General features: G+C 43.5%; 2 protein-coding genes across 5 annotated transcripts; both read left to right on the top strand.

Moving 5' to 3' along the window:
* Positions 1–1,413: 1,413 nt before the first annotated feature.
* Positions 1,414–9,150, top strand: rae1 (ribonucleic acid export 1; the record flags this gene model as incomplete). Of its 4 annotated transcripts, XM_079510270.1 has the most annotated exons (13): positions 1,452–1,472; positions 2,596–2,703; positions 3,772–3,876; positions 4,454–4,546; positions 4,646–4,732; positions 4,823–4,909; positions 5,905–5,976; positions 6,126–6,233; positions 6,437–6,543; positions 6,710–6,785; positions 7,481–7,675; positions 7,794–7,879; positions 8,779–9,150. In XM_079510270.1, coding segments are annotated over exons 2-13 (1,107 nt in total). In that variant the 5' UTR covers positions 1,452–1,472; positions 2,596–2,613. The 4 variants fall into 4 exon arrangements, with proteins under 4 accessions (XP_079366397.1, XP_079366396.1, XP_079366395.1 ...); XM_079510271.1 differs by lacking the exon at positions 8,779–9,150 and having other exon boundaries at positions 1,414–1,545; positions 7,794–7,883; XM_079510269.1 differs by lacking the exon at positions 8,779–9,150 and having other exon boundaries at positions 7,794–7,883.
* A 2,092-nt stretch (positions 9,151–11,242) lies between these two features.
* LOC306929405 (RNA-binding protein 38-like) lies at positions 11,243–22,455 on the top strand. Its single transcript, XM_079509930.1, has 4 exons — positions 11,243–11,664; positions 14,134–14,257; positions 14,916–14,970; positions 20,086–22,455. Exons 1-4 carry the CDS (start codon positions 11,452–11,454, stop codon positions 20,411–20,413), a joined length of 720 nt encoding a protein of 239 aa, XP_079366056.1. The 5' UTR covers positions 11,243–11,451; the 3' UTR covers positions 20,414–22,455.
* Positions 22,456–26,769: the final 4,314 nt, after the last annotated feature.

The raw sequence follows: 26,769 nt of genomic DNA, 5'->3' as shown, positions 1-26,769 counted from the left end.
ATTTTGTTCGAAAAGGACCAATCATGTGAGCTTTGGAAGCCAATATTAGCCAATCAGGATAGAAGATGGGAAATGGTGCAGATCCGTGTTGATCACATGACTATGTAGATAGTGTATACCGAATTGTGTGATGTATGGATAAAATGTGTACGGGTAATCTACAGAAATGTGTTTTGCCTAAATCGGCCTCATGGTGGCGCTATAACAGGCCGTTGAGGAATATTTGGGGCAGAGGTTCATCGTTGGCATCCATGGAGTGTGTGTGCACAGTTTGGCATGGATCGGGCCAACGGTGGCGGAGATTAGCTGATAACGGACGGACGGAAGGACGGAAGGAAGGACACACACACACACACACGGACGGAGTGCAAAACATACTCTCTCCCCATGCCTTCGGCCTGGTGGAGACAATAACTATAGCCTACTACAATATGGTAAAGTCTTAGCCTGGATCCAGCCCAAGACCCCGCCCACTCTCTGAGTGGACTGAGTACAGTCTGATAATCAGGCTAGTAAAGTCTGGCCTTTAGATATAAGTGCTTTATACAATGCTGGATTTTTTTTCTTTACTTAATGGTGAAAAGTGGTTTGACACCAATGGTTTTGAAGTGAAGGATGGCTGGGCTGACTCACATGGAGCAGTCTTTAGGCTGTAGTGGTCATAGATATATATATATCTATGGTAGTGGTGCTCAACACATGGGGAGGGGGGTCGGGGTGTGAAATGAAATTATGAAATGAAATTATTACTATATTTACCCAGGGTATCTGGGCTAAGCTCAAGCCAGGCCCTGCTCATAGAACATTTCATCGTAGTGGTTCAATGCCTTGTTCAAGGGCACTTCAGCGGTGGTAATTTTAACGTGTCGGACCGTTGATTCGAACTGGCGACCTTCCGGTATCAAGACCGCTCTGCAATCCGTTCGGCCACCGCTGCCATACTTTAGGGTGGATTCAAGGGATACAAGGGCAAGTTTTCCACAAGGTGTGGTCATGTGGAGGTTAAATGTAAATAGACTTAACCTTTTGCAATCGAAAAGTCAAATTATATTAAACACATATTGACAAAAGATTATTTTAAAATTAAAATGAGGTGCAGGGGAAGTTAAGTATGTTTTCAATACTATCCATAAGTCAATACCATTTCATGTCACTATTATCTAATTATAGATAAGACTGGTAGGCTATTTAATTGTTCAGGGGACCCTTCACATTTCGTCAATGCCACGCGTATGTCTGTCTGTTTGTTTACTTTGGGACAAATAGCAGCATTGTTTCTCAATGCTATTTAAAGATTATACAAAAAACGGTGTTTGAAAGGTCTCTGTTTACAGATAGCGAGACAGATTGCAGTCCTTACTCTTAGTCATGCATGCACTGCCTCCTTGTGGTCATTTGTATTATTTCATCTAATGAGCAACGAAACGTTACGTCATCCATCCGCGACAGATTATAGGACGCATGCGCCGCAGGTTTGACGCGCCGGATAATTGTGCTATTTATCTGTTTTATTGAGATTACTGAGATTTACGCACACATTTTGGGGTATGTATATTGGATCTAATTAGTATGCTATGTATACAATGATGTCCAGCGGTGTTAACAGCATAATAACGAACGTTTTGTGATAACCGCCTGTACAAGTAACCCAATCGAATGTGAGCATCGCAGCCAGCGGTGCCTCATTCCGTGGGTTGTAGAGAAGACAAATAACCACACAATCTAGCAGCACTGGTTGTGATGTGAGGGTCCATGTGCCATTCCAGTTCATCGTTAAAATAGCCAACGTTAGCTTGCTTGTTGTGAAGTGTACAGTGAGTGTTGCGGCTTTATTTGCTTACAATGCTAGCTTGTTGACAGCACAATCACAGGCCATAACTCTCAGTCCAGTGAAAGCATGTTATTATGGTGTGACAGAACCTAACCAAATCATTGTGAGTCCTGCATTCAACAATAATACCATATAGCTTTTATCCTGACCTAATATCTGAGCTAGGTTACCTATTTGAGTTGACCCTACCCTAGATGACAGTAATCAGCTTTTAGTGTCACAGGACAATGAAAAGGGGGCTATAGCCAGAATCAGTGACCCAAACTCTAGAAATAAAACGTTTTTGTTTTATTGTCTATAATTGATTGCTCGACTCATGACTAAATACAGCAAGAGATTGTGGCTAGAATGTTTAAACTTTACATCCTCAAATCAAATGTAACACTTTTAAACATGTGAACAAATTCTGTATTGAGCCTTTCTTTAACAACCTGACAAGACAGATGGAGCAAACAATGTCTACCTGAAATGATTACTATATTTACCCAGGGTATCTGGGCTAAGCTCAAGAACTTGTTTCCAGCCAGGCCCTGCTCATAGAACATTTCATCGTAGTGGTTCAATGCCTTGTTCAAGGGCACTTCAGCGGTGGTAATTTTAACGTGTCGGACCGCTGATTCGAACTGGTGACCTTCCGGTATCAAGACCGCTCCGCAATCCGTTCGGCCACCGCTGCCACTATCTCAACTAGTAATGTGTGTAACATCATGGCCACCACTTTTACCCAGCAGATGTAGTTTTATAACTGTCTTCCCTTGCTTTAGGTTACTGGTTGGTCCAACATGAGTTTATTTGGGGCAAGTACTGGGTTCGGAACAGGAGGAACCGGTGTCTTTGGAAGCACGACGACAGACAGCCATAATCCTATGAAGGTAAGTTATTAGCCCGTCGCCGGACCCCCCGGGTTGAGCTCCTTTGGACCCCAACCCATAGGGTCCGGTGACACCAAAGCAAAGCTACATGCTATTTTTAGAACGCACTCAGACTTACCCTCTCAAACGCGTGTGCTGCGCTGTGTGTGTGATGCTGACATATTCCAAAAGAAGCATATAGGAGCTATAGGAGACAACGGAGACAACCGAACCCCCCGCGAACGGCACAGAAGCTGTTAAGTATTTTTTATCTTTGTTAGACCGTTTTGGCAGCTCTGAAATTCTCTCTTCCTTCCTTCCTTGACTTCCTTATTGACATCCCATTGTCCCGCCTCCAGCACCGTGGCTGGCTACCTGCGACAGAGGCAGGAACGTAGGGACTGACGCGCAGATAGCCAGTTCCGGCGCTGGAGGCGGGACAATGGGATGTCAATAAGGAAAGAAGGAAGAGAGAATTTCAGAGCTGCCAAAACGGTCTAACAAAGATTAAAAATACTTATCGGCTTCTGCGCCGTTCGCGGGGGGTTCGGTTGTCTCTGTTGTCTCCTATAGCTCCTATATGCTTCTTTTGGCATATGTCAGCATCACACACACAGCGCAGCACACGCGTTTGAGAGGGTAAGTCTGAGTGCGTTCTAAAAATAGCATGTAGCTTTGCTTTGGTGTCACCGGACCCTATGGGTTGGGGTCCAAAGGAGCTCAACCCGGGGCGTCCGGAGACGGGCTAGTAAGTTATGTGATTGTGAATTTGTGATATACTCCAAAATGACACGCACTTCGCAAAAATGTAGACCTGCCTCGTCACTACAGTCACCCTTTGTAGAAATGAACAAAAACATGATTTGTTGTTGATATTGTATTTTGGTGTTATGTTTATGCTATGATGATGAATTGAATACATGGAAACAAGTCAGGACTTGGGTTATCCTTTTAGACCAAGGGCACGACTGTACTTGTGCTATTTGCATGTCTATCTAATAAAGTATTCAATCAATCAATCAAAACAGCAGTGTGGTTAGCTTGCAGTTCTCATTTATGTTTCTGACTGGAGCCTCTTTTGTGCTGCAGGATGTTGAAGTGACTTCTCCACCAGATGACAGCATCAGCTGCCTGGCTTTCAGCCCTCCCACCATGCCAGGAAATTTCCTCATTGGGGGGTCATGGGCCAATGATGTGAGTGCAATGAGCTGAACACATTGAGAACTGCTGACAGACAAATTTTTGAGGGGTGCTAGCCCCTCCCAACATCTGGCATTTGAAATTACGTCATGTGGCAGCCAAGTCAATTTAGTTTGTATTGAATTTTAATCAAACATACATGTAAACGAAACGACTATGACAATTGACAATACATACAACAGAAACAAGACAATATACGTACAATACACACAAGGGGAGATATCTGTCTCTCTTCTCTATTGATGATCATAATACAGAAGTACTGTACCTCAAACAGGTGCAGCTTGCTTCTACAGGTTAAACAGATTTAACTGAATTTAATCATTTGAAGACTTCAACTTGACCTCTGAAGCTGAATGTAATTCTCTCCATAATAAATATACTATAAATTAAATCAATCCATTAATTTATAGTTGGTATAACATTTGTAAGCCACTTTTTTGACCAAGTCTATGGACTTTTAATGTTTGTTTACGGCACTTTAAACAAACATTACCAGGTGCCCCTCACTTCACACAAGTGTGATTTTCTTCTTTTTTTTTTACTAGTACTGTATATCATCTTACCTTAGGTGCGATGCTGGGAGGTGCAGGACAATGGACAGACCGTCCCCAAGGCACAGCAGATGCACACTGGGCCAGTGCTAGACGTCTGTTGGAGCGATGTGAGACTTAATTGTCGTTCATCATCTGTCATCGTAGCATCAAAGAAACATTAATGAATGAGCCATCCATTGCAATGTTATGTTGTTCTGTTTGAGCAGGATGGGAGTAAAGTTTTCACAGCTTCCTGTGACAAGACAGCCAAGATGTGGGACCTGAACAGCAACCAGGCGATGCAGATTGCACAGGTTAGAGTTTAGATGGAAGCTCAAAATAAGTGACTGTGCAAGTTCAACTTAAATTATTATGAACCTGTTTATCTGTCTTTCTCATTTTAGCATGAAGGCCCAATCAAATCAATCCACTGGATCAAAGCCCCCAACTACAGCTGTATCATGACTGGCAGCTGGGACAAAACACTGAAGGTACAAGCTTCTGTCTAGTTATTACTCTGCATACAAGGAGGGAACATAGCCTAGTAGCCAAAAAGTGAACCCGGACATGTTGAGTACACCAACGTTTTATGTTAGAAATGTTTAGTATGGGTCCCCAGCATGTAGAAACTGCCGGATGCTAACTTGCATATGTTGAGCGATTTTCATAATTGGCATAATATGTGACCATGCCAATTACAATATATATAAGGCAAAATATTCAAAATTTCATCATGCTTTATGTAGCATGTGACATGTCAAACTAGGGGGTTTCATGATGCTGAATCCATTCCAAGCATTAGTTTTGCAAAAAAAATCACTCATTGGGCTAAAAACGGCCAATGCCGTCATCACAAATTGATGATGTCAGCACATTTGGGCAAGATCCATACTAAACATTTCTAACAAAACCTTGGTGTACTCAACATGTCCGGGTTCACAATGGGGCTCTATGGGCTGGCTACTAGACTAACACTGTATTATCTGTCTGTGTGTTTCTGCATCTGTAAAGTCCTTGGAAAACCAAATCCACAATAACCGTTACCTAACTATAATATAATGTAGTGTCTTGTGTACTAAGCATTTGGTTGGTTCACCATTAACCGTTAGTGTTACAACGGTTGACCGTTACTCCTCCGGATGTATTGATTGATAGACAAGCACACCTATAAATGAATAAACGAATCCATTTAATTGTCTGTGATGCTTCAGTGGCTCATTCCTATATTTTGGCTGATATGTCCTGCTGCTTAGATGCACCCGTAATTGCTCCTGATGTGCTGGTTGGTGCCTTGCATGGTTTCCGCCGCCATCGGTGTATGAATTTGTGTGTGAATGGGTGAATGTAATGCACATAATGCACAATGTAATGCACATAATGCACAATCTATGTAAAGCGCCTTGGATAAAGGCGCTATATAAATGCACCATTTTACCAAACCTATTGGGTCTTCAGGGTCATGAGTGATCTGTGTTTCCTTGTTCAGTTCTGGGATACCCGCTCTCCCAACCCCATGATGTCTTTGCCAATGCCAGAGAGAAGCTACTGTGCAGATGTGGTAAGTTGAAAAGACATACAATATGTGGTATGTTTTTATTTTTAGCTAAAATGCACTTGTTTTGGGTGAGGGATGTGGTTTAGAAAGTATAATTAAGCATAACATGATCCTGGCAAGTTGTCGAGTGTCATTTAATTTTTCATTTCTAGGTGTACCCCATGGCAGTGGTGGCTACAGCTGAGAGAGGACTGATTGTCTACCAGCTAGAGAACCAGCCCTCAGAGTTTCGCAGAATAGATTCTCCTCTCAAGCATCAGGTGAACAGCGTTTTTTTTGTCTTGTACTCTTTGCATTTCTCTGTATGTTGTCCAGCCTGTTATCCTTTTATATTAGTATATATAAAAGCCTGATTCATTCGTTGTCCTTGAAACCATGCCAAGCACAAAGGCAATCCTTAAGACAGCTGCTGTTTATGCATGAAAGGCCTTTGACCCGTGTACTGTATGCGTCCATCCTGCAGCACCGATGCGTAGCTATCTTCAAGGACAAGCAGAACAAGCCCACAGGCTTTGCCCTGGGAAGCATTGAGGGTCGAGTGGCCATCCATTATATAAGCCCTCCCAACCCGTAAGTGCCGACTTGGGATCCATTTCTAAAAAATATAATTGATTTTTCTTTGTTAATGTTTACATTGTTCCATTTGTCTGAGAATTTTACCGTTTACTGTGTGTAGTCATTTGATCACATGATATTTGTATAGATACATTTTCACATGTCTTTCAACTCTTAACAGAGCCAAGGACAACTTCACCTTCAAGTGCCACAGGTCTAATGGAACCAACACAGCCACCCCACAGGACATCTATGCTGTAAGTGGCACTTGCATTCTGACCCCGCTGGTTATAATTTTATTATAGTGACTGAAATTAGATGTGATTAAAACTTAATATTTACATCATTGACATACCTATTTCTGATCATTGTATTTGTTGCTATGTACTTACTAAATCGCAGGATGCATTCTGAATGTATGTGTTCTTTTGAAATATGAATATCAGAATTAACAGGTGCATTTACTGTGTATACTGTAGTGGAATCAATCTCTGTAAGGTTAGAGAGAAAAACTGGTTAATGTCTTACAAGTCAATTTAAAGCTGCACATTTTGGACTGTGTGTTGTCTTTTCCTTTACTTTCCGTTACTGGTTCTCGGTCAGTGAGGGGTAAACAAACGTTGCCTCAGTTGGGATTTTCCAGCTGGAGGCAGAAAATATACGTTTGCGTCGGCTCATTCGCGTTACTTGATGCAACGTTGTGCCAAGTCGCGTCTTTGAATTGACTTTATATGTAATCAGTGGGAACGCACCTTTACATTTCACAGTTGAAGAGTAAGGAGTGTGTGTGTGCGCGCGCTTCTGAATCACATATAACAATAAAAATGATATGTGGTCATGTAGCCTAGAATGAGCCTATTCTACATCGTTTTGTCAGAACATTCAGTAACTTGCACTTTACTATTTCATTGTATTTTAACATTTTCTACCCTCATTCTTATCACTTCGGCAGGTAAATGCCATATCCTTCCACCCTGTCCACGGTACGCTGGCCACTGTGGGCTCTGACGGACGCTTCAGCTTTTGGGACAAAGACGCCCGCACCAAGCTGAAGACATCCGAGCAACTAGACCAGCCTATTACCGCTTGCTGTTTCAACAGCAACGGAAACATATTCGCCTATGCCTCCAGCTATGACTGGTCCAAGGTAAGAGTTATGATATAATGATATACAAAGGACTCATATTTCACTATTCACTACATATTTAGGTTGTAGTTGATGGAAGTCTACTCTATATTCTACTCTGTTCTATTCTATTCTCCAGGGGCATGAGTACTACAACCCCCAGAAGAAGAACTACATATTCCTTCGGAACGCTGCCGAGGAGCTCAAGCCTCGGAACAAGAAATGGTGAGAGAAGGGCAGTTGTTGTCCATGAACCTGGAGACCACGGTTTTCCCAGATGGAGCTTGCCCTGCCAGTGCTTACTCAGTACCCATGTGTCAGGCCATCCTGGAATGTATGGATAATTGGTAGTAAGAAAGAATTGTGGCATGGTTCCAATTTCAGTGCTGCTGTGTAGAGCCACAGCTAGAATATCATTTTCTGAGATTGTTGCCACATCTTGATTGGACAAATGTCCAGTTTGCAGCATGATGGCATGTATTATGGTGCGTTCACACGAGACATGTGCAAAGATCACAAGCATATTTGTCGCTTTTTTATAACTGTTCACACGGTCTTTGACGTCATCAAGCGTGCGTCCGTAGTGACGTGTGTCGGAGGCACGCTGGCCGGCAGGGGAGATTGAGAAATAACAATCCAGCATGTTGCTTTGCATCTGGAAGTTGAACCCAGCTCTGCTTCAATTTGTAGCTTTGTATCTTTTACAGCAGCTTTATAGCTTCATGTCGCTGGCTTCCTTTGACAATGAATTGTAGACTGTATCTTTGCATCTGCCGGTGTGAACATTACAAGCTCTACACTACAGTAGTTTTCTGTAATATGGTTGTTTGCTTTGGACAATACATGACAGAATTTGACTTTGAATTTTAAAACTTGTGAAGTGGTGAGGACTTGCTGTGCATTCCTCAATACATGTAGGCTTTTATGCACTTTGTGATCAATTTAATGGAGAATGAATACACTGTAGACTAGAGAAAATATTAGGCTATAATTGAAGGAACACTATTTTTCTATTAATTTAGCTTGATTCTTTTTTTATTGAATGAGACATTTCAGAAATAAAATAGAAAACAAAACAACTTTGAAGCTGCTCTTTGTGACCGACTGCTCTCTCCTGTCTCTAGATTCACCATGCCGAGTTGCATCTCCTGTAAGGAAACATGGAAGACCTGCTGCTTTAGTGTGTGTAAATGCTCAAGACAGAGACTCCCTCCTTTTGTCAAACACCTGGACCAATGCTGTGACGCTGTGTTCCATGCATCAGAGGGGCCTACCCAACCCAGCGTTGATGACAGCTGCATGACCATTTGTCTCAGAGGTCATCGTGGAAAGGGGTGTGGGGGGGCTTATTTTGTCATGAATATGGATGTTTTATTTTGTTTTTTTATCGTGTTTTTTTTTCTACAGCTTTCCAAAGACTTTACATTCTCTGATTGCTGTTACTTTGTGGTTCCAATACTAAAATGGATATGTGAAATAAATAATAACATAATCTCTTTAGTCTTTACACGTTGGTTCCAACTTGAGGGAGTCTGTGGGTTAATAAGGAAAGCTTTGTGGTTATATGTACGGTATGTGTTCATTGGGAATTTACTTGGGGAACCTGTGTTGTGCATGCCCTTATGTTTAATGGACCAGGGTCTCATATCACTGCTGTACATTTCTTCAGTCATGTGGCCCTCTCCTGTACATCAAATTCGTCATGGGATGAAATGGATAAACCTTGAACAGCAACCATGATGATGACCCTGTTGTGTTTTTGTGTGTTTTCACCCTAGTCCCCAGCAGATGGCGCATTCTCTCAGGAGAAGTGACCCTGGGCCTGCTAGTGCTAGCAACCTGTTAGAGGTGGTCAGGGGGTAGACAGACAGACAGGATCAAAGCAGGGCAGCTGAATTCTTCATGCAGGTATGGGCGACAGGGAAAGAGTTGTGGAGTTTATCAGGAGGGTATGAATAAGTCGCTGTGAGAACTGAGAAGTGAACCAGCTCATACAGAGGAAAGTGAGAATTAAAACCCTTTTTTATTGAGGTCATTAGGGTGTCACCTCACTGTTAGCCTGGCCCTGGGTACTTAGCAGTGGAACTCCAAGGAACTGAGGTGAGAATTGGGTGGGAAGGTGTGGTTAGTTCTCTTGGAGCTATAGCAACCCAGACAGTGTGGGTTATTTTACTTTACAACCAGGGCATGTATCAATATTTTTTGGTAAGATTCTGCTTTAACCCTTTTAATCATTGATGAAAATAGAGTTAAGTTCATGTGCTGTACCAAACTATACAAGTGTCCTGGTTCCAACAGAACATAAATTACTCTGGCTTGATGTATCTGGTTAGAAGCAAGGTTGACACAATCTTTAAATCACTTAAAAATTGGACTGGAATGTTCTATGCTTTGGGTCCTGAGAGACTGGTGTTATTTGACAATGTTGTGAAACTTTACTGTTAGGGTAATATGTTGCTAAGGAGGATCATGTCGTGTTTGAGTTATTTGCCTTCTCTGCGGTTCATGAATGCTAGAGCAAGTAATAGTATTTTTTATGATATGATCACAGTTGAAGGCGGCCTATAGGCAACAATACGTAAAAGCTATATCAAATAGGCCGTGCTTTAATTCTGTTCAAGTCACCATCACACTTACAGACCCCCTTTCCACCGGTTGGTTCCCAATGGGAACCGGTTCAGTTCTTTTTGGTTCTTAGTCCATGAGGCAGAGCTCCAAAATTGGTGGGAAAAACTAGACCTATATTAAATTGTTTATAAGATCAATACAAGTAAATTAATACATGATAACCCTTCCACAGTAGTAGCTTTTTAATATTTTCCATTTTGCATGTTTTCCAACATAATGCCTCATTTGCGTATTTAAAAATGTATTTTTTTAATACAATAAATCATTTTCTTCGTGTAAGTAATCAATTGGGGAAATTGTTATCACCATGACACTTCCCCAATGAATTGAGTGGGCAAAACCATACCTATATTAGATTGTTATTAACCAGCTAATATAGGTATGGTTTTGCCCACTCAATTCATAATTAATGTTCCAATTTTGGAGCTCTTGCTCATGGACTAAGAACCAAAAATAACTGAACCGGTTCCCATTGGGAACCAACCAGTGGAAAAAGGGCAACAGATATATATATATATATATTTTTTTAAATAAGACTCAAATCCATGTGTGCGTCGCAGACTCGCAGTAATATTGTAGCTGGTTTATCCAGCCACAACGGTTCATATGCAGTGACGGGAAGATATAACACTTTTTGAAATGGTTTAATTGTTTTTCTATTGATTAATTAAAAACGTAGTCACCGTAGCAGACTAACTGGCGAGACAATAACTTCTTTATTGCAGTGCAATGTAACGTGCCTGAGGCGCGCTTTCTATGATACAACAGCAGAAGCTTTTCTTTGTGTTGTAAAGGACAAAAGCAGGTGCACGAGAACGCTGGTAGGCGGGGGCAGGGGAGGGGCTAAACCCCAGTTGTCACCCAGATTCTGTGTTGATTGGCCAAGAGTCGGCAGTGGGCGTGGTCAAAGTGCTGGAGTATAAAAACTTCCCGGAACATTTCTCACACAGGCAACTGGTTTTGACGTGACAGTGCTATTTGAAGCAGCGTGATGCGTAGCTAGATGTCATCAGGTTGCCACAACTTTTAAGGACTGCAACGCACTGAACGCAGAAGGACAAACGAAACTAGAACGCACGCATCTTGGTGCCTTATTGATGCTGGGAAGTTGAGTGGTTAATTTATTTAAAAAAAGCAACTGGTTTTGTGTTGCGTTCCCGGGGTGACCAATGCTTCTACACCAGTTTATGAACGGAGCCCTAGAAGTCATGCATCCTACAGCCATTCAAAAAGACACTACTTTCACCAAGATATTCGTGGGTGGCTTGCCTTACCACACGAACGATGCCTCCTTGAGAAAATACTTCGAAGCCTTCGGGGACATAGACGAGGCTGTGGTGATAACGGACAGACAGACCGGGAAATCCAGAGGATATGGCTTTGTAAGTAGCAGGGGGAAAAAAAGAAGTCACCATGATTCCACTAATGTCTGTCATAAGATTGAGACGGAGCGGGGCGCGTGCTCTCTGCTCCTCTCCTCTGTCACAACTTTGGTGTCGCCTGTATGTTTGTCAACTTGTCTTGAAGGCGCAGTAATGTTTGTATAAAAATGTGGCGATTTTTTTTGGGGGGGCAACATGTATGGACACTACACCTACAAGTTGCGATTTTGGCTAATCATCATTCAGATACTTGTAGAATTTTATATAAATCCTCCATCGAGGTCTAGTCTAATATTGCATTAACTCACAGCCGCACGGTCTTTTGCCGTACTGGCTGTTATTTTAGCTTAATGAGGATGAGGATGAGGGATCACGGGTTGATGGACAACTAAGACTAAGAAGATTATATCTCGACATATGTCTATGCCCCCCTCCAAACCCCCTAAAGCGCTCCATCCACACTGGCCCGTGACTGAACAGTAGGCCTACGGCTTATCATTTTGGAGGTGTGTGTGTGTGCGCGCGCGCGTGCAGTAGACCTCAGTTCACTGCTTTATATGGTTGTGATGGTGATTTTTTTTTAAACGGTGGTCTCTTTCAGTCTGCCATTCCAAGCAACAAATAACTGATTTTTGAATGACGTCGGTTCTACCTAAAACATGTAATTGGCTACACGTGCTAGAGCAGTAGTTTATTTTGCACCCTGCCTGCTGCAACACCACACCACCCCGTCAGATGGTCAGACAGTTTCCCTTTGACTCAGTTTCTCTCAATAGTGAGGACTGTCCCAGACTCACAGGGGAAACAGAGTAGTGTCTTTGGAAGGTCTGGTTAAGTGGTTGGATAGAAAATGATAATTGAGAGGAGCACGTCTGTGACCTACATGTTGTCATCTGATCTAGAGGCAACTGTGGAGGTCACAGCATTGACCATAACTTGATTCTTGGCCATGGCTGCTCCTAATTGATGAAGGAACTGCTTGATGTCTTTACTCTCTCCACTGAGAGATGACATTTCTTTGAGACAGATAAAGAACTGTCATACACTCTGACACAAAGAACAGAAGCATAACAAGAAATGCAAATATTTACTAGAACGTTGGAGAGATGCATCAGCACGGGCAGGCCAAAGATGGAATGGAAAATTGTTATGCGTTTACATCCAACTAGAGAAATGAAAGACAATTGCCCTCTGTGTTTACACATAAGCTCCCCAACTCCCAAGGAAAACTGTCTCGTGAATCTAGTTGGTGTCAACGGCTGCTGAGTGGGCCTGGTGTTTCAGGTTGGACAGGCTTACAGCAATGTGGGCCTGCCTTCCTTGGGGCCAGGAGAGACTAATTCACATACTCATACTGAGGTGCTCTGCAACGTGTGCTGTACAGCCTGTCTAGAAGCAGCTAGTACCACTTTTTTCATTGCTAAATAACCCACAGGGCAACCTGTTAATCCTGTTGCTGAGTGCTCCCTTCAGACAGTGGAAGTGGTTGATTGAATGGGGGGGTGCTCCAGAGCCAAGGTTGCTTAAAAAATCACACCTGTGTGAACTGAGTGGTGCAACTCCCCCCCCCCCCCTCTCTCTCTCTCTCTCTCTCTCTCTCTCTCTCTCTCTCTCTCATTAGCAGGCCACAGTGCAGCACTATCTCTCTGTTTCTGGCACAACAGTGCCACTTTTGCTCCTACTGGTACTCATAGTCACACACATAGTCACATTAACACATATTGCTGTTCCCTGGAGTGGTTGCACCACTCAAAAAGACTAGTAAAGGATTAGTAAACCACCCCCTCGGCAGTCAGCACAGTTCTTGACCTCCCTTGGCATCCTTTTCTTCTGTGTTGTTCACACAACACATTGTGGTCTCATTCCTCCAACATGAAGTGGTAAACTGCCTCTGAAACAATGCAAGACATGGCTGCCAGCTTTAACAATATGTTGCACGTTAGTGACGTTACACATATGAAGGTGTCTGAACCCACTGAGTTGGCAGAATAGGGCAATCAAAGCAGAAGGGATTATCTAATGCCAGGAGGAGAGAGAAGTGGGGGTGGGTGAACCTAACACTCTTCTTAATATCTTCTCCCTAATTGGATAAGCCCCCTGTTATTCTTCTCAGATCCATATTTCAGCAGGTCTGTATGTCCATTGCTGAGCTGTCAAGTGGCTGTCTGGCTGATTTGCGCTTTCATGGGTCATTTCCAACGGCTAATCATTGTTCTTTGTTTGTAGTTTCCTCTTTTATGAAAAAAGGGAGAGGAAAACCTCTAGGCGGGGGGGGTCTTTTATGATGACATACAAATGGAGGCTGTTTTCATTTTCAAACCGTTTTGTTCTTGTGCCTAGGGGGTCAAGGTGACCCTAGCCACAGCATGGTGCTCTTCTCTTGTTGGCGCTTCTTCCTCAGCCAGTCTTGATTTGAGAGGAAATGTTTTTTTGTATATATGCTGATGAGCACGTCTCGCTTTCTTCCAGGTGACAATGACAGACCGAGGGGCAGCGGAGAGGGCCTGCAAGGACCCCAACCCCATCATCGATGGGAGGAAAGCCAATGTCAACCTGGCCTACCTCGGCGCCAAGCCTCGCAGCATGCAAACAGGTGTGGAAAAAAACAGACCCCCCCCCCCCCCATCATATTCAGTATGTTTGAAATAAACAGTTAACCACTCAGGCCTGACGTCGAAATTTAAAAAATGTCTTCTAAATCATGACCGTTTTCTGAAATACCTATGTTTCTATATCAGTGGTGCTCAATATTTCATGTCAAGGACCCCAAAAAGTATATGTAACAGGCCGCCGACCCCCATCTGAAAATATGTTGTTCCAAGGACCCCTCAGAAGCAAAGATTTGAGTTCAAATCGTTCACTCTGAAATAATATATATTCAAGAATTTGAGGCACATTTTCACGATTTTTCAAAAATAGCAGATCTACAAGCTTGTAGCACGGCACTCGTAGCGTGGCACAAGCTCATAGCGGCGCTATTTTTCAATAGCTAAAGTATAACATAATGCTTAAAATCCCCGTCCTGAATGGGTTAAATATTACCATCTCTCATTATGCATTTTTAAACAATTGTTTAGTGTGCATTTTTTAAATTAATCCACAGGAAAAAAAAGTAATTCTTGTAATTTTGGCATGTTTGAAACGAGCCCTGTCTCTGTTGAGTCTCTGTTCGTGGCCTCTGTGCATTGTTCTGCAATCCTCCTCTGTAAATGCAAATGTGTGTCTGACTGCTGGCTTCCTCTGTCTTCCAGGCATATCTATCGGAGTACAGCCCATTCACCCAGCACTCATCCAGAGGCAGTATGGGTAAGCGAGTGGGAGTAAGCACTCCCTTGTTGTGTTCAGTTGTACTACCCTCTGTAGAGCCACTGGGCTGTCTTTTCTCTTGACAAACAAGGCCGTTGGAAAGTGCACGTCAATTTCACATCTATGCGAAACTCCACAAGTACTCTATTAACACATTTGAGCATTGCAGGGGTTGGGCAATTGTTAACATATCTGCGGTAATAAGATAAGTTAGATAGGACATTCCTGAGGTGAATGAGTATACAGACTTTTGTTTTTTACCTGTGCTGTACTGGCAAAAGGGCTGCCCACAAATGGAAGTTGCTTGGATGGAGATGTGTCTCAGACTTACATGGTCTGCTGAGCAGTTAATGGCCATGTCACCACAGGAGAGATGAGTTTAATTTATGCTTTGGCAAGCAGCAGTACTATAAACTAGGCTACAGTCTACCCGTATTCTCTGACGTCATCCCCTTATGGTAAAGGTCCAAAGCAAAACAAACTCAGATCAACCTCAGTTGGGCGGGGGTTGGGATGAGAGGTTCAGGAAAATCATTTATAATTTGTTCCTGTGGACCTGGTCCTCAGGAACAAATTATAAATGGGGATTTGGGGAGATCATAGAGTGTCGGATGAATCATGACATTCACAATTTGGGCATTTGGAAGATGCAAGATCAGAGTCAGCGGCATGAACTCTAGCCGGCAAACCAGTCATGTGAGTAGTGGAAAAGAAAAAACAATTTAGTGCTTCAAAGAACTACGATACCGTGTAATCGTCAAACCTAGAATCTGTCTAAATGTCATGCTATCTAAATAACATCTTTAGCATTTGTGTTCAAGAAACCAATTTAATATCTTAAATGGCATAAAGTATGTATGTGGAAAGTTTCAACATCTGCATCATCAAATACAACTAGCCATCTATCAAAAATATGCAACAAGAAAGGATACATGGTTCATCTCTCCAGACCTGCTGGGGGCTTATCCATTTATGTTCCAAGAGTTTAAGAGGGCACCAGGAAGTCCCTCCGTGCCCATGCTCTCGTTGCCATAGTAACAAGGGATGGCGCCAGAGCCCCGAGGGTTTGAAGGCTGCAGCAGCAGTGTGCCGCTCAGTGGCATGTGTCTGACAGGTGCTGGCTCTTATTACAGCCTTTTACACCCCTTAATCTCCCATGACCACCGCCCCAGAGAGAGACACAGCACCTGTCTGCCTGCCTCTGAGGTTCCTCTATGCTGGTTGACAGACACAGCCCTCACGAAGACATAAAGCACACAAATGGCCTTTCTATCAAACCCCACTCCCGCCTGAAACCCCTGCGACATGTGGCGTATGTAAGGGAGAGAGGGGGGAGGTTTTGTACAGTGGGGTGTCGATCAGTGATAGAGCAGTGTGTCCTGTCTAGTTTGTTCTGCTCTGTGCTCAATAGTGAGAGAGCGAGGGGAAAGCATAGCTATGGTCCGTAGAAGTTGTGAACTGTGAGGGCTTGAAGGCGTCACCAATGCTAGGTGACACTTGTGTTGATATAGGAGAATGTAGAACGCCTATGTCTCTTAAAATTAGCATTCATCTTTCACAGTCTCTTCAACACTTTTCTCAATACAGCAGCTGTCACAGCAGCTGTCGACAGGCAGACAGGGAAACTTGGGTCATAGAGGTGGAAGGATCCGCAGCACAGGACAGAATCGAACCATGGACATTTCAATCATGTGGTCCATGCGCTACGTGTTTGTCCCTTTCCCCCCTGTTCTTTTTTCCTGGTGCCCATGGAGGAAGGAGCTGTGTTTTCTTTAAGTCCTCTCCCAGCAGTGTTCTGTTCCTACCGGGGTGTCAGAGAGCGATTTAGACAGAGCCACTGAAAACCGACACCTCTGTGACACAAGGAGGAGGGTGGATTCAGGGGGGGGGGGCAGCATTAATGTGCTTAATGAAGCAATGGTTCTCAGGAGACATACAGGTGTCAAATAAAGTGTTCATTATGACAATCCTAGCAAAGGAGAGGTTTTTCAAACGATCTCCACAAATGTAAAAATGTCCTGCAGTGGAAGTAGAGAATATTGAGCAAGGATTGTTCTTTTCCTAATCTCTTGGCTCTTTGCTAGCCACTGCCTTCACGCTTTGCTTTTGTGTTTCAGTGAGACGTAGCGCACTGAGAGGTATTTATATGATCTTCTAGCAATATTTGCCTTCAGGGTGCGATAACCGTGCAGATTCCTCGGATTAGCTCATCACAACCACAAATGTCACAGCCACAAAGGCACATCAACATTGATGATGCATAAGTATGTGCTGGTAGCTAACCAGATCAGACTGTGTTGACCACATCATCATAATGTCTGTGGTTTGAGTCCAGCTGGAATGGCAGTCTTTTGACATGTTGACAGCCAACACTCTTGATTTCTTTTGGTCATCATCCACATTCTCCCCACCGCCACAGTCGCAGCGCTACCACTGCACTGTCAGAGATCCTTAATTGACCCAGCAAGTCACCCTTGTCAATGTCGTTACCCATTCTCTTTTTTATGCTAGGATTTGACAGTACATCCATTTTGTCTGTATTTAAAATAGTAGCATGATATCTTCTATCCATTCTATTTCTGTTCTGTTGGTCTGCTTTTGTGCCATGCACTTCTATATTGCATGTTGGGTCACTCCATCTAAAGCCGAGGTCAAGTAAAGCTGCCTGTGGCCACACACACACACACACACACACACACACACACACACACACACACACACACACTGCTAACAGCACCGAGAAAGCCAGCTCATTATACATGTATGTGAATGTAGGCTAGATGTGCCTCACAGCACTCATGTATGGTCATCTTTGAAAGCTGTGTGTGAGTGAATGCTTCTTTGTTAGTAGCTTGGTAGCACTGCAAGGCCAAAGTGTAGATTGTGTATGTGGGTGGGGGTTGCGTTCATTTGCTTACTAGTTGGAAGTCAGAGTAGTAGTATGTAGACTGTAGTGCTGTTCCTTTCAATCATATGTATATTGCCTATCTCTGCAAACTACAGAAGGCCTCTTTAACACGGCTGTATGCCCCCTTGTTTTGAGTGAAATATGTATGATTTAAATATTCCACTCCATGCTGAAAAACCTGTTTTGTCTGGGACTCACTCAGCTACCACTGCGCTGTCATTATTTTATTCTGAACTGCTACAAAAGTGTGTATGCACTTGTCATAATTTATTTCCCCTGGATGTTTAATGCGACTCCCTTGCAATCACTAATGGGAGTTTTTTTTTCTTTTTTTACATGTCTAACCCTTCAGTCTTTTTTTTAGTTATTATTCTAATCTTATTCCTGTGTCTTGCATCACACCCCTGTATTGACTGATTGATACCAGTGACCTTTTGTGTCATTGCTAACTAGTAATAATCACTATTCTCCTATCAACTCCTTCCTGTCTTGGTTACTCTGTGCTACCAGCTGACCAGTCCACCGCCAGGGGGGATGGAAGATGCCCGCAGTGCAGGACATGTTTGGTGCTTAGTCCAGACTCAGAGGAGGGTTTGCAGAATTTGTGTGCCCCCCCCTCTCCAAGGTGCTAGTCATGGCTTGAGAGTGCAGTGTGCTGTGATGGATTGAAGTGACTTTTATCTTTCGTGTGTGATATGAAGGGAAGAGCTTATACTGATTGTGGTGGTAACTCTTCCCTATTATGGCATGGTTTTGGGTTTGCAGTGGTGACTGGGTGCTGCTGGCTGAAGTTGAAGTGTGTCAGGGTGGGGTGGACAGGAGTAATTATGTGCTGGCATCCCTGTCCTTGCATGCTTCCACCTTTTTGCTGTGTTGACTTAAAGGGCAACATTGCTTATTTTTAACCTGAATCCCATCGTCCTATAATGTCTTAATTTTTCCGGTTACTTTTGGGAGCAAGTTCTTGAGACACAGAATGCAAGTGTACCCTCATATTTTCGCGTGTCCCTGCTTGCAATAGAACAATGTGATTCAGGTTAAAAATTGGGCAAAGTTTTCCTTTAATAACTGCCTCTCATTACATGTCAATTACAATCCTCCTTTGCTTTCCTGACCACTAATATGACAGAATGGTGAAAACCTACCCTGAGAGAGGAATGTTATTTGTTTTCCCTCTGTACTGAGATGCAGCTCTATATAGTGTGATTCAGGGTGACATTTGTGATGATTGTCCTGTCTTTCTGTGTGTGTGTGTGTGTGTGTGTGTTGTACTACTACTACTGCTGCTGCTGTTGTTTGCAGTGAACAGGATTCTGTCTCTGTGGGTGTTTTCCCCCAGCTGTAGTACCAAGGGTAAAGGCGCTCAAAGCAATACAACTTACATCATCCTTTATATGGAATTGGGTCCCCTGCTCTCTGCCACCACCATCCCTCCCTCAGAGCAACAATCCCAGGAGAGGTACTCAACGTCCTGGGTAAAAATAGACCCCCCCCCCCACACACACACACACACACACACACACACACACACACACACACTTAACTCCATGGATGGAGTGGCAAAGTGAAGACAGAAGGGAGGAGAGAAATTACAGTCCCCAGACCCCCATAGCTCTAATCTGAGAGCCTGGCCGTGAGGCCCAGCAGAGACTGACACCTCGCCCCGATAAGCTCCCCTCATCACTGCTGGCTCCATCATCATCATTAGGCTTTGACAGCTAGTACGTATGAGATTTAATTCACCAAATGCGAACTACAATTCAAAAAATTCTCGGCTGCCTTTAGCACACAGCCACACACTTCCCTTTTTTCGTGTGTGTGTGTGTGTGTGCATGAGTGTGCTCAGCAACTGAAGAGTAGCAGCTGTTAAAACACTTGGATGGTGCCTGAGCTTGAAAACCTGTCAGTAACGGCTGCCTCTATCACCCCCCTTCCCTGCTCTCTAGGGGCCGTACCAAACAGGTTTTGTAGGTTTTTCTAACTGACAGAGAGAGTTGAGTCACTTCTCTTCCTAACCCGTTCTTTTTTTATTTACACGTTTAGTATTGCAGGGTGTGATTATGACACGGTAGATTCAAGACGCCTACAAAGAAAGATTAATGCTGGTCCTGTGAGAACGTCATCAAAGAGATGGAATCCAGGTTTTCTCTTGTTCTGCAATTTCAAAAACTAAAAACCTGTTGTCTTTGTGTGTGGTGTGTGTGTAGGTTGGCCCAGCAGTATGTCTACCCCCAAGCCTTTGTCCAGCCCAGCCTGGTGATGCCAACTCAGGTCTCCTCCGCAGTGTCTAGCAGCCCATACCTGGACTACAGCGCAGCCTACAGCCAGTACGCGCAGGCCGCCTTCGAGCAGCAGTACCCGTATGCCGCCTCCCCAGCCAGCTTCCTGGGCTATAGCTATGCTCCCAGCCCAACTGCCGCCACGGGCCCAGCAGCCACTGCCGCAGCGGCCGTTCACCCCTCTGCGCCTGGCCCAGCACAAGCCTTCCTCCATTATGCCCCACAGCAGCACGTCCAGCCAGACCGCATGCAGTGAGGGAGCGAGGCAGGAGGGAGGGTGCTGGTAGTGATGGGGAAAAGTAGTAGTAGTGGTGGTGATTGAGCCTTGCACCCAGGATGGGGTGAAAGGGGCCCTACAAGTTGAACCTGCTGCCATCAGCAGGGGCTTTCAGGAAAAGGGTTGGACTATTGCACTATACCATCAGGATGAGCCCCTTCCCCATTGGTTGGAGGGCAGGATGGGAAGGGTTTTGAGGACTGTGTCAGGGTTTCAGGTTGGGAAGCTAAACAGCCTAAAATAATGTGGTTACTTCCAAGGGCTTCCAGAAGCTGACACTTTATTTTTATTTTATTATTATTATTATTATTATTGTATTAATGTTGCTGTCAATGTTTGTAAGTACCCTATTATTACCAATGTTATGTTTATTATTTTTGTTACTTGCGTTTAGAGGGATTAGAGAGCTTTTTGGGATATGACCCCGGAAGCGTCCAGCATGGGGTGAAACGAAAGGCACTGCTGCTTTTAGGACTTTCAAAAACAGACAGAGGTGTGCATGAGAACCGGATGGTGAGTTGGTAGCCTCTGCCCGCTGCTCACATCATCTACACGTAATATGTAGGATCCCATCTACTGAAGGACGGAGAACTACTCCCCATCCCCATTATCCAACTCCACACAGTGGGATGATAATGACAACTCGCATTGGGATTGTTGATATTCCAAATAAAAGGACAAAATTGAGCGTTTCAGTGGAAGACTCCCAAGACAACCCCTCCCCACACAGTTAACATTTTGAGACTGTGATGTCAGCACTACTTTTTTTTTGTAATTGAAGAGGCCTTAAAACATTTTTATTTTCTTATTTTTATCAGTGCTCCTCTCACCCCAACTCCCACAGGACTTGCTTTCGATGCTTACTGTTTCAGATAAAAATAATAATCAGATGAGACACCATATCTGATTCCGAATGGATGTATAGATAATCATTGTGTAGTATGTGAGCGAATGGGGCCAGGCGCGCTGGTTATTGATGGTGGAAGGTAGCGGACACTGAGCTAAAAACGGCAGTGTAGGTTCTCCAGTTTTATTTTGCTATTTTTTTCCTCTTTTCTAACTGTTAATCAGAATTTGTCACAAACTATTGCTCTGAAAAGGACATTCATGTACAGCATTTTTAAAATATTTCAGTTACAATATTTATGTCTAGGTATTTATAGGAGATACTAAGTTAAAAAACTTTTTTTTTTTGGGTTAAATCTAGAGTGTTAATTTAACTCAGAGTTGTGAGACTCTTACGGGTCATTTTTTTTACACTTAGAGTTAACACTCTGGATTTTACTGTATGTTTTATAGCTGTGGAATTGAAGCCACATAACTTGCAAGAGGCATACTTGACAGATCTGCGAGCATGGTTTTTTATTCATTTCATGGGCTGCGTATAGTTTATTTTCATTTTTTTTTTACCATGTCACCATAGGTATCTGTGGATCTGCCTGTGTGCTCGGTATCTAGATGCTCATTTGTAGGCCTCTAGTATGAGTGGCTGGAGTAGAAATGTTCTTTGGACTGCTCCAGTGAAATGTATTTTTCGGTCCCTTAAAGGAAGCCATACCAAAAAAGTAAATAAAGAATTTGTATTTAAAAAAAATGTAGTTAAGACTTGTTCCTTGATGTAGTCTGTGGAGGTGAAATAATGAAATCGGGTCATTTAAAGAAGGGAACATTCTGTGGTGCCTGATTGCTTTGATTGAATACTTTAACAGTACAGTCAAACGTTATGCTAAAGGTTATAATGCAAAAAGTGTTAAATCTAACTCATAGTTGATTCCTTTCACATTGTGGTCCTTGCGCAACCAGTTTACTGAACACATGCGTGCATGAGTTCCGACTCGCGAGGACCCGAGTTCGAAACAAAGTCCGATTCCTGTCTTGTCTCTCTGCCCTTGGATTCCTGCTGTCTATATACTTTATATCTAAATTAGACGATAAATGCAAACAAAATAATACATCTTTAGAAAAGGTACCCTTCTCAGCTTTTCGTTTATTTAACCCCATTAAAACACAATGGTGCATTTGTTTATTGCATGTTGTGTGTATTGTGTCTCTCAGGTCTGTGCCGCTTTTCTCATAAATCCTTAGCCCCTTTAAAACCAAAACCTTTCACAAAAAATGCATTTATTTACTGCATAATGTGTATTATGTCTCACATGGCTTTATATTTACAACACAACCAATCTTTCCACCATGTCTCTTTGGAAAATGCTCCAGGGTGAAAGGGTTCAGAGTGTGTTCCATGCTTGTTATCAAGCCGCCTGCCTGTGTTCAGCCGGCTGAGGGGGGAGGGGGGGGGAGTCAGGGGTGCGAGAGGCCCATGCTTTATCAGCCCACAACACCACCACCTGCCAGGGGCACAGGGTGTTCCCTCAGCCCAACACGCTGTTGCAGGGGAGAACGTTGTGGAAGAAGAGGAGGGGTTTGTTAGTATGTGGCTTAAAGCTCAGTCAGCCAGAGCTGCCAGCAAGCAACACTTTATTTTTATGCTCTAACAAACGAGCTGCCAAACAAAACGGGCTCAGCTAGCTTGATTCCTAGTAGCGGCTTCACACATTTGCACTTGACATCAACCAGTTTATAAAATGTGTCACATAACGTTCTGTAGCAACGCTAGTGCTAGACTGCTTCTTATGTTGCTGTAACTGTTACTCCCTCAGAACATTTCCATCTATGACCTTGAGTTTAATATGCTTGTTGTGCTTTGTGTTTGAGTTTCAATGAAACTTCATTCAACACAGTAGGCAACACAATTTAATTAGCCTACTTGTTTTTTAATGGTGCTAGTCATGGAGGGTCATCAACCCTGCATTCAATGTCCCCTGGATGGCATTGATCAGTGGACTATGGGTGGGATAGTGTACAACAGACTATATTGGTTTGTGTGTAGATAAAGTGACTCTTTCATGTCAGGAGATGTTAGTGGTAGGTATGTGTACGTGCGTGCATAGATGTGTGTAGCATAACATAGAATGTTGTTATAGTTAGTTAAGATAACTTAGCATATGTTCCTGTGTTAAAATGAAGCAGACGGAGGCTAGTAGAATGGAACCGTTTTTAGCTTGCATTACTGGCTTGTGTCAACGGTTTTTATAACACACTTGTGCTGAGAGAATTGATGTCCACAGTGTTTGCTATGTTTACTGAACGTTACAAGGTCTCAGTCAGCTCTGGACTATGTATCATTTATCTATCTCTCCTTTTCTTGTTTATCCAACTACCTCACCTCCCTGTTCTGTTGTTGCGTTCTTTCGCGTACATCTATTTACACAACCTGTCTCCATGTCCCTGACACACATACTCTGCCGTGTCGTCTGCTGGTGCTGCTGTTTCTCCTCATGGGCTGGTGTTTCTTTTTCACTCCCTCCACTTTCACCAATCTTCCCTCCTCCTCTCCCAGTATCCCTCCTAAGCTGCACCCCCCGCTTCTCACCATCTCCCTGTGAATCGCAACAGAAGGGAGAAACAGAGCTGAGTGTCAGCTTGAGGAACGAGGTCATACAGGCCCAGCGGAGCATGTTATGCTTGTGCTGAGTCACCATAGGCCCCTCTCTCTATACTGTATGTCTATCTATCCATCTATTCTTTAGTCTCTCATTCTGTTTTTCTTGATCTCTCTTTCATGTACACATGTTTCTCCTCACACTCCTCACATTACATTGTCTGCTACCACCCATTTGGCACTGTATCAATAACCCCAAAAACATCATGGTTTCTTGGGCTGTGGCTCAGACCCCAGTTATGTCAGATGAGATCAATCAAGTTTTAATTATTTTCTGTTCAGGCATTAATTTCGTTTCGTTTAGTTTCGGTTTATTTCCATTTGACAGGTTAGGTGTTAGATGCTGACACTCAAGCCGGCCGGGTACCTCGCACCTTGCCAGCCACTCTTCTTTGTTGTTTGGTCCTATCTGTCTGGCTCCATGTGGCCCAGTCTGCAGTGGTCCTGTCTGGGCCTGGGGACTGTCGGCTGCCAGGTCAGATTGGCTCCAGATACAGGCTATATTTAAACAACAAGAAGTGGCCAGGTCAGACCCCAGTAAGCAACTAGTCCTCTCCCATGGCCCACAATTCATTCAGATAACATGGACAGATCTGGAGGGGAGAGGATTAGGATGTTAAGAGTGGTTATTTTGGGGATACAGAGAGGAGATAGTTGGATGCCTTGATTTATTGTTAATGATAGTCATGAGAGATGAACAGGGTTACGGTAGCCTGAACGTTAACCACATGAACCCTAGTCTCTCAAGACAGACTGTTGACTCCGTCAATAAAACAATTCGAAGGAAAATAGGGCACTGTTTTTCCTTCATTTGCTGATAGGTTCTCATATTGCATTAACCCTAACATCCCTATTCTGGATATGTCATAGGGGAAAATAGCAAATATGCAAGCTCACAACGCATCACATTATATTGGAGCTTGTAGATCGGCCATTTTCAGTGAAGAGATTCGGTGTAGAGTGTAGACAGACAAAATTAGGGGCCGAGGATAGACTCCTGGTGGACCCCGGGCAATAAAGTATATACTATATAGGGTTTAAGTGGTTAAAAAAACATTCTTGTGATTGGAGTTTTCTGAGCTGGTCAGGCGCCATTACTCTACAGAGATTACCGGCCAGCTAGATGTGAATACATGTAGCCTAACTGTATGAGAATGTAGGCTGAGGGTGTTGATGAAAAATTGCAGTCAGTCAATCAGTTCTTTGAGGTCTAGAAGTTCTTTGAGAAACAAGCATGAGGATGGAATTTATGAATCACAGTCAGAATGGGTTTCCAAGGCTGGGACCGGAGAGCACCAAAAGCACAGACTTACTCATTATCAGCTGTTCTAATGGCCCTGCACTGCACGCCTTTCACACCTCTAACCCCCTGCTGACACTTCCACTGTGAATTGTGATAATGAGAAAAACCAGAACAGATGTGACTATGGAAGTGATACTGTTGGCTATGTATCAAAAGCTGTTACACTAAATGGAAGTGGAGAGTGCGGTTTATTGGTTTGCAAAGAGAGGGGAGGAGAGTGACATTGTCAGTCTGTCAGATCGTATTGATGTGTGTTTGGAATAATTAATTCAACCAACTCGCACTGTTCTGATAACAACAGATCATCTCTCTCTACGACGTAGAGAGGATGTATGAGGATGACGTAGAGTCTACGTCATCCTCATACAAGCCCTCCATCGGCATCTTGCTAGTGCTTTCCGCACCAGCAGCTGTAGTTACTTATTTTGAAAGACAGCTTAGTTTAGCTCAGAAGGTTCAAGGTTGTACTACATCTTGTGTACAGGTACATAAGATGAGTAAAACTTATTTTTGTTTGGCTTCCTTACAGACAATGTGCAGCAGCATATAGATAGCATAACATTCAAACAACAAAACACAGCAAGCACAGCAAACAAAGGGGTAGAATAATGCAAGAAAGAGCATTCAAACTCAAAGAGTAAAAAATAATAAGAAGAAGAATAGTAACATATACATGTGCATGTTTTCCCTGTAGTAGCAAAAGTTAGGTAAACTTTATAAACAGCTTCACAGTATATGTTCCTTATATACAACACAATTTAGTTTAAGGTGCAATTTGAGGTTATGTTCCGTATACCGGTATACAGCAAATTTAGTTTAAAAGGTGCAATTACAGCCTGATAGTGCAAGAAGGGGGGGTTTCGCTCTGGTTCTTATCAGTTCGTTCATGTATCTGATTGTTCAAGGGAAGAAGCTTTTTTGCAGTCTGTTTCCAGTGGCTTTGAGACTGTGAAAACGTTTTCCATGCGGCAGCATCTCAAACAGTTGGGATGGCTTGGGTCTTTCATAATTCCACAAGCTTTGCTGACACAACAATCGTCGTACAGGGCTTCTGCTGATGCGTTCGGCTGTTCGCACAACCCTCTGCATTGCTTTGTGGTTGAGGTCGGTGCAGCTGCCATACCAGGCCGTGAAGCAGCCAGTCAGAATGTTCTCTGTTGTGCCTCTGTAGAAAGCTTTTAGGACTTTGGGGCCCATGCCAGCCAAGCCATGCCAGCCATAGAGTATATATATAATAGAGACTGAACTGGCGCGAAGCTCCGCCCCCCAGCTATTCATGTCAGTGGAAGTTGCTCAGTGGCGTTTTGAAGCACCAGGAAGACTGCCGGAAGTACCGTCTGAGAACGTCTACTTCCGCATTTGACCACCAAATTTTGGTGGTCAAATGCGGAAGTGCAACCGAGCGCTCAATGTTAAAGCCCAGCTGCACGGGGTTTCCCGGTCATGAATCCACGGGTCCGCCTGTAGTCCCTCCTCCTACCACTAGGGAGGAGAGCTTCAACGTTGGAAAGCCTGCCTGCCCCCTTGATGCCA

This window comes from Electrona antarctica (assembly GCF_951216825.1).
Source record: "Electrona antarctica genome assembly, chromosome: 9".
Lineage (NCBI taxonomy): Eukaryota > Metazoa > Chordata > Actinopteri > Myctophiformes > Myctophidae > Electrona > Electrona antarctica.
This window is presented reverse-complemented; position numbering and strand designations above follow the sequence as displayed.